Genomic DNA, 8,390 nt, shown 5'->3' with positions numbered 1-8,390 from the left:
CTTTAAATATAATACAATTTTTATGTAAATAGACAACAAGAAAAGTTTTATAAAAGTAATTTAATTACATTCAATCACTAATAATTGATTTTTGGTCATTTAAAATGTGGTTCTTTACTAATAAAGTATGGATAATTTTTATGCATATTGGGGTACTTTTATGCATATTGGGGTAACTTTTATTTACTTTAGAGGTAACTTTTGATCACTTTAAGCTATCTTTATAATGGATGTACAATAACTATTATACACCCGATTTTTGTAAAAGTTTGTGTACTATATGAAGTTGATTCCGGAAGGATTTGTTAGGAGAAATGGCCAACATTCAGTGGTGGTAGTAACAGTTAATCAATTAATATATATGCAAATAAACAATACTAAATTTAATAACATAATTTATCTTAGCTTGGTATTATCTCCACCATTCTTATATTTCCCTTGTGGACTAGTGGTAACTGTTAAGAGTATGAACTCTGATCTGATGGATCCAAAGTTAAGCATTGTTATCTTCATATGCATTAATATGAAACAAGCAATAACAATTCAAAACTTAGATATACAAAGTTGATGCAGTCTTAAAAAGGGTTTCTCTAATATTACAAATCCTTCTCGAATCAACAGGTTTTTTTTTCTTTGGAAAGGAAAACACACCTCAAAGTTGGGACAGTCTCAAGACGAAATTCAACAAGTATCAAGGAGCACACTAATGACTAATGATGTTGGCCAGGTTTCCCTTTGTTGGTTACTGGCTTTGGGGGTTTCCTCACTGTGAGTTTCCGCGTACTCTTAATCGTTTTCTCCCCATAGAACTCAACCTGTTCAATTAAACAATTATATCATCACACTCTACTTCAAAATAAAGGTCGTTTCAGCAATCATCACACATACTTAGAAGTTCGTTAAACACAGTTAAAAATAACAATAGCCACAGTAGGAGAAAAAAAGAAAGAAAGAGAACAGGTAAGGACAGACTTACATGATGATGAAAAATGGTCAATTCTGGGTGGGAGGCGCTAAGAGGGTCATCGGAGCCGTTGACATTGTTGATTGATGCGCGGTAGCTATCAAAGGTTCCCCGTAATGAATTCGTTGCATAAACTGCAAGAGAGTTGCGCTGCTTAATATGCCCTATTGTATTTACACTTATGTTCTTCATCACCTTTAAACTGATCCTCATTCTTTTCCAAAAAGAATTGAACTTGCCTTTGGTTTATAATATTCCTCCTCTAAGACCTTTATTAGTGTTTTCTTTAATGCTCTCTTTATGAGTAATTTGTGGGAGCCTTAATGGAGGGAGTTGTTAGCTTTCCGACAATTATCTTTCTCCTTAAATTATAAAAAACAGCATTTGACCCACAGATTGCATGTGTGAAAAACTCTTCAAATTGGAGCTTCTAATTAATATTATAATCCTATTTGACTATAAGAATCTTGATTATACTTAATAGTTTACTTGTACAACTGTACCAGTAGTTGACTAACATTTGGTCTTGGAAGATAGCGTTATAATCCATATGACATGTTTTTGGCTCTACATGGTTCATTTGGTAGACAATTTCCAACTAATAACGATGATGGATTGATGGTAATGAGTTTGTATAATCATATTTATTCATACTCATATTTAATGTTGCGTTCATATTTGATTTTGCAAGGAAAGACTGATACTAATATGAAGTGTCGATAGTTTATTTAGATCTATATGTATATTCTTTTCTTAAATTCCCATTATAACTAAAAACCACCTCTAAAGACAGATGAGAGACAGCAGAATTCAGCTTTACACAGAAAAAAAGTGCTTAGAATGGCATGAAACTTTTCCTACAATAAAATTACTATAATAAGCTACATATTTTGAGTAATTTGAGCTCTTGACCATGAATTCATGTGTATTATGATTGGTTGAATAACTAGTATCAACCCATCTAGGGTATAGGTTTAGCTAGCCTGCTAGGTAGCGCGGGAAGACACTGACTTATGTGAATGGTTTATTTTGATTATCTAAAATCTGCCCTTTTCTTTTCTTTTTCTTTCTTAAAATAAATAAATAAATAAATAAATAAATTAATAGTGTCATTGGTAGGAGTAAGAAAAAGCTCTAACCTGGCACCCTTCACCCTTTGAACTTAGACTAAGCATCATTATGACTGTTCCAACATGAAGCTCCCAATCCTCCTGTGAACTGAGGCAACACTGCAATAAATGGTATAACATTGGCCAAGGAAAAATGAGACAAGCACATTACAATAACATTCAATAGACAATAACCCAGATCAAAATATAAAGAACCTGTTTACAAAGTTGTCTATTTCTATCTCGTAATGATTAAAATATTGAATTATACAAGAATGATGAAGTTATAACTATTCCTTAATCAGATGCTAATCAGGAAGATCCTTAATCCTCCAAGACAAACTTCTGCCTTGGGCAAAGCCCAAAATCCAAAGCTCAGCGGCTCAGCCACTCCATAAACATGAAATGCTGTTCATTCTCCCTGGGACATAACTTTCAAAACTCCATAGTAGAACATCCATGGAAACACCAAATGAGACCTACCAGACGTATTTTTACATATAGGTTAATTGACGAAACATTAAATGATAAGGCAGATAAATAAAGCAACATAACGGAAAAGGTTTCTATACAAGGTCAAGAGAATGAAAAAGTCTATGATCAACATGAAAAATTGGTTGTAGATATAAAAACAATTCGCATCACTTATCCACTTGTCTAATTGGTATGAAACTAAGATACAAAAGGAAAAATGAACCCTCACCAATCACAGCTCAAAGCTTCTGGTATGTCAATGTATCATCATCATGCTAAGTTTTGGCAACCAGCCTATGACATAACATGGCAGCTTAGGCTTCGTTCTTTTAACCTGAGAAAACAAAATCTAAACTTCAATGTCCTGGGTGCTATCTGTAGTATTCAGCCTGCAACATACGGAAACCAGGTAGCATTGACCAGCTAAAAACATCTGCTTTTCATTCCTTCAACCATACGTGTAAATCTTGCACTCTGGATACAAGCAAACTATGAACATAATTCGACTTCGTATTGATGTCTAAACAAAGCTTGGACCCTTACATCATAGGTTTAACACCCCTCTCAAATGAAAACTGAAACACAAGCCATTCTAGTCAAGATTCTTTTCCAAATAGATGAGAGAGACAAATGACCTAGAACCAAGGTTAAAAATGAAAAGTAAATAAGATGAAGAATAGGAAAGAGGTCAAAAAGGATGAAGCAAGTGCAAAGACAGTCCAACATTCTTAGAACAAAAGCAAAACTTGTACACAATGTAGTGATAGCAATTCTACAGTGCTAGATACTAGACTCACAATACCAAGACTCAAGATGAACAAAACAGATAACAAGAAAGTTACATTCAGATTTGTGACTAGAGTAGGCAGTTACTGATACAAGCCAGCTAAAATTTGCAGCAGCAAAATCATAAGTCTTTTTTTTTTTTCCTTAATTAGATTGTAACTTGTTAACAAGTGGTTTCCTAAGATCATAGTCTCATAAATTCTGCAGATAGCTCCTAGTAAAAGAAAATGCTTGCATTTCTTTAAAAATGCTCCCTATTTCTGGATATCAGTGATATCCCTAGTCTCAACTCCTAACAGACATGGAAAATCGGACAATTTGACACAGGAATCTAATGTTTACCAATCTACACTTCCTTGTTTTGTTTACTCAATATTGTAAACCTTTATGAAAAGAATCCCAATATGTAGTTAATCATTTAGGGACACATCACAGTTTTGAAATTTAGCAACAAGCCAACAAGTATTATAAATAACAAGGCATGGGTTCAAAAATTTACATATATGGGTAATCCGTAGTTTTCAGCCAGACTTTTTTTATATAGAATTATGGGGAGAGTCCAGACTTTGGAGAGATCCAATGAGACGTAATCAAAATGAGAAGCTTTGGTTGCAAAACATCAAGCTCAAAGTATTTCATCTTTAAGAGAGGTATGTATGACTCAAAACTACACAAGGCCTAGGCAGACCTTTTTGTTCATAAAGCTGGATCTTGAAGGAGACAAATTGAATATATGAAGGAATGAACTAATACATTAACTACAGAAGACAAAGATGTTAATATTTGAGTATGTAAGATTATAGGCCAGGGATGCTTATATTCCATCAATATTACATAATGATAGTATCTGACTATCTGTTGTTTCTAGTTGAGATATAGAAGATGATTTTTTTTATTCTGAACATCACTAACAGTAAATTTTGATAACCTGTGAGAACTTGTGAAACACTATAATCTGATGTTCATTGTAAATTAATTTGGCAATTCAGTACTACCCGTATTACTACACAAGTGGCAGGGCATAATCTCACAAAAGACACTTTGATGAACCAGTACTTTCTATTGAAACAGAGAAACAATTTTACTAAAAAAACTGTAAATAATACACCGACACTGATACACATAGACACGTAGCCAGCTTTCCAAAAACAAAAATGCTAGCTTGAAGCGATAGAAGATAATAGATCAAGGAAATATACATACCCCTAAATCGAAGGGAAAATATTGTTGTTGGCATGATAGGCTGATAGCTGTTCTGTACCAAGACTCACTTTAGACCTTTAAAATTCAAGTGGTCTTTTCAACATTAAATGAATAGGCAGAATTCATTGGAGCCTATAGAGCAGATGACTGAAGTCTCATAGAATGATACACAATTTGACAATTATGTTTTTCCAGCTGCCTGTTGGAAACTTGTATCTGTATTTGTACTCGTATGTGTCGTATCTGTATTTGTACTCTTATCTGTGTTTCTACTATCTGTATTTCTACTCTTATCTGCATTTCTAGAAGCAGATTTTTTAGTAGTTGTTGATGACCCAAATGCTCCTAAAGCTTCCAAGAAAAACCTCTTATTAGGGACAATACCATCTTGGTCCATACACTTCAATAACTTCTGTAAAAGATCTTTCATGTTTGCCTTCGTGTAGGCTTTGTAAAGAAGCTTATAAGTTGAAGAATTTGGGTGGACGCCATAATCTCGTGCACTATCCAAAAGCATGTCTGCTTCCATTGGTAAGTTATTTAAGCAGTAAACATCCAACATAGCATTTAATGTTGACACCTTCAACTCCTTTTTAGATGCACTAATCCCATCAAATGTTTCCCTTGCTTTTGAAACAGAGTCACATAATCCATACATCATGATGACACTCTCATATGTAATATAATTAGGGGTGTATCCCATATTGGTTATATTCAGAAAAACATTCTCTGCTTTCTCCCGAAGTCGTGCCTTTCCATAGTTGACAATCATTGAATTAAATGTGGGAAGAGTTGGCTTCTCCTTAGAACGTAACAAGCTCTTGAAAACTTGCTCCATCTTCTCAAATTCTTGTCTCTTTCCATAGGCATCAATCAGCAGATTAAATGTGATTATATCAGGCTTACAGTGATTGATTTTCATTCGAGACAATACAGCTTCCATTTCTCTGATCATCCCATTTTTCCCAAATGCATCCATCACACCATTGAATGTAAAGACATCAGGTGAAACTAAGCTCTCTTCAAGATCCTTAAACAGTGTATTAACTTGATTAACATTCCGTGCTTGTGCAAATGCTCTTAAAAGAATATTGTACGTCACAATACTTGGCTGACAGCGCTCCATCCCCTTCATCTTATTGAAATATCCAAGAGCTTTTTCCAAGGCCTTAGACTTGTCACGAGAATGCAGATGTGCTGTTATGAGCGCATTGTAAACAGATGTGTCAGGCCGACACCCACTATTACGCATCTCTGAGAAAAGCCACATTGCCATCCTAGTTTGACCTTTCCTTCCCATAACTGAAATCAGTTTCGAATATACACCGTTGTCTGCAACATACCATCTTTGTTTCTGCATCCATCTAAAGACCTGAATATCAATCCAAAACACTATTATTAACAAGCTTAATGAATGTGCATTGACAATCCAAAGCTTAGTATGAATTCAACAATCTTAGAAGCCAAAAAATTCTTCAAAAAGGAAAATATAGCCTTTTGGACCTATGTAATGTTCCTAAACCCTGGCAGCTAAATCTTAAAATTTGTTATATACACCCCGGTATACCGACATACCGTACACCCAACTAACCTAAAGTTAGTTTTTGCTCTTCATTTGATGATAAAATGAAAAACAATCATCAAATGAGAACAAATATTCATGGGTGTATAGTACACCCGGGTGTATAGTACACCCGGGTGTATATAACAGCCTCTCGCTAAATTTTTCTTTCACACCTCAAAGACATAGCAGCCATGATCACAAAATTGGACACAGAAGACAACAGCAAATACTTCGAGCAAATTAGGAGCTTAAATTACTCCTTTTCATATTCAATACTTTCAAAACAATTTATCCATCAAAACTAATCATCAAACTGTTGTAGACGTTGTACAATAGTATCATTAGCAACTGTAAGTCTATAACAACAGTATCCATAAAACAAATACCAATCCGACCATTCCACTTTATTAGGCCACATATCTTTTCCGCAATGCCACAACATAAGAACTCTTTTCATGTTCATCATAATACAGCCTTTCCCAAATTACGCCTACATCAATTTTAAGAAGTTTATCCCGTCTTATGATGACTAATAAGGTGATTGTTCTCATTGGATTTCGAGCAATGTGGCAAATTAAAGTGAGACAGATATTAATGAAATAACACATTAGAAACAAAGTATTCTTTATCTTCAATGCAATCAACAAAAAACCAAATTTCCCAAATTCTTATATTTCTATAACAATACCTACAATAAAATCAGAGAAAATTCAAATAAATTAAACAAACAAAAACCCAGAAATCCTAACCTCGAGACATTGAAGCCACTTATCACTTTTACCCAGTTCTTCAAACAGCATAAAACAATGCTCCGTCCTCAAAAACTTGACATATTTGTTCAATGTTGATACTATGGGTTCTTTATCACTAAAATTCCTCAAAATCCCACGAACAAGTTCATATGCCTCGGAATTTGCACCTTTAGAAACAGATCTTTTGTGGGGTCTGGATGAATTACAGGTAATTTTGAGGTTGGGTTTGTATTTGATGTAAGATTTCTGAAATGCTACAAATGGGTGTGATGAAATTGGAGAGAAGGGTGAAGAAGAAATGGATAAATGGGTAAAATAATTTGTATTGATAGGGTTTTGAAGAATCCCAATTGCTGCATTTGTTGCCATTTTCAATTAAGGGGTTTGAGAAATTTAGGGGTTTAATGGAGGGAAAGAGGAGATATATGGGATAGTGTGGAGTTGTATTATGGAACATTGGATAGATAGAATAGAATGACACTAGCAGTAAAATTTTGATGAATTTTGATAAAACTTTTTGATTTTTTTTTAAAGGTAATAAAGTTGTTCCGATTTACTAAAAACAACTAGACTTGATTGAACTTAACTAAATTGAGGTGAAATGAATTGTTTATTAGAGAATTCCCTAAAAAAAAAAAAATGGGAAAGTGAACTTCAACTTTTTAATTTTTTAAGTGGTAAACAATTTTAATTTTTATTATCAATGATAAACCTAAATTTTTATACTTAATCAAATATAACATTAATGATTAAATTTAACTACATATTTAACCATAGTTAGTTAGGTTTTTTTTTACATACTTTAAAAATATTTTTTATAAAAATAAATAAATAAATAAATAAAAAAAAAAACAAACAAACCCTTCACCTAGCCACCAGCACCACTACCGGCGGCCAACCCCCAGCAGGAACGCCTGGCCTCCCCACCTCCGACCAGCGATGCCCGGCCTCCCTCACCTCTCGCACCTCCTCTCTTTCCCCTTTCCCCCACCACCGCCGGCAGAAATTCGACCAAAAATCACCCAGAAATTCGACCTAAAACCCTCATAATTTCAACCAACAAACCCCCACAAATTTAACAACCAAATCGCCGATTATCCGAGCAAATTCGACCCTAAAGTCCCATCAAACTCAACAACAAAATAGCAATCAAATCATCACCCATAATCGGAAAAAATTCAGAGCTACAATCCCCCAATTTCGAGCAAAACACAAAAAAAAAACCCTAAGAAATTCGAACCCACACCAACCCAGAAAAATTGAGCAAATTCGAGCATAAATCCTCCATTTAGAGCAAAAATCGGGTAGGGGGAAAGGAGTTGGTGGTCGGAATTGGGGAAGGGAATGAAGATGGTGGCTGAAATCGGGTAGGGGGTCGGTGGTTGGGGTGCCGGGATCTGGGTTTGGGAGATATCGGGATGGGGGAAAGAGAGAAGGTAGGGCGGGGGTGGCTGGGCGTCGACGACGATGGGGGAGATCGGGCATCTCCGGCAGAGGCATGGACACCGGCAAGGAAGGGTTATCGGTGGCTAGGTTGG

At 35.0% G+C, this 8,390-nt stretch overlaps 1 protein-coding gene across 4 annotated transcripts; it reads right to left on the bottom strand.

The window, feature by feature from the left end:
• Positions 1-382: 382 nt before the first annotated feature.
• LOC110724159 (pentatricopeptide repeat-containing protein At4g39620, chloroplastic-like) lies at positions 383-7,473 on the bottom strand. 4 transcript variants are annotated; one of them, XM_021903562.1, is made up of 6 exons: positions 6,850-7,473; positions 4,537-5,908; positions 2,777-3,182; positions 2,104-2,552; positions 977-1,098; positions 383-815 (listed from the first exon to the last, which is right to left on the bottom strand). In XM_021903562.1, the coding sequence occupies exons 1-2, from the start codon at positions 7,219-7,221 to the stop codon at positions 4,718-4,720; spliced, it is 1,563 nt and encodes a 520-aa protein (XP_021759254.1). In that variant the 5' UTR covers positions 7,222-7,473; the 3' UTR covers positions 383-815; positions 977-1,098; positions 2,104-2,552; positions 2,777-3,182; positions 4,537-4,717. The 4 variants fall into 4 exon arrangements, with proteins under 4 accessions (XP_021759254.1, XP_021759262.1, XP_021759246.1 ...); XM_021903570.1 differs by having other exon boundaries at positions 2,777-3,122; XM_021903554.1 differs by having other exon boundaries at positions 2,777-2,881.
• Positions 7,474-8,390: the final 917 nt, after the last annotated feature.

The sequence above is a fragment of the Chenopodium quinoa genome, unplaced genomic scaffold (genome assembly GCF_001683475.1).
Source record: "Chenopodium quinoa cultivar QQ74 unplaced genomic scaffold, ASM168347v1, whole genome shotgun sequence".
NCBI classification, from domain to species: domain Eukaryota; kingdom Viridiplantae; phylum Streptophyta; class Magnoliopsida; order Caryophyllales; family Amaranthaceae; genus Chenopodium; species Chenopodium quinoa.
Note: the sequence above shows the minus strand (reverse complement) of the source record. Positions and strands in the feature narration are given on the sequence as shown.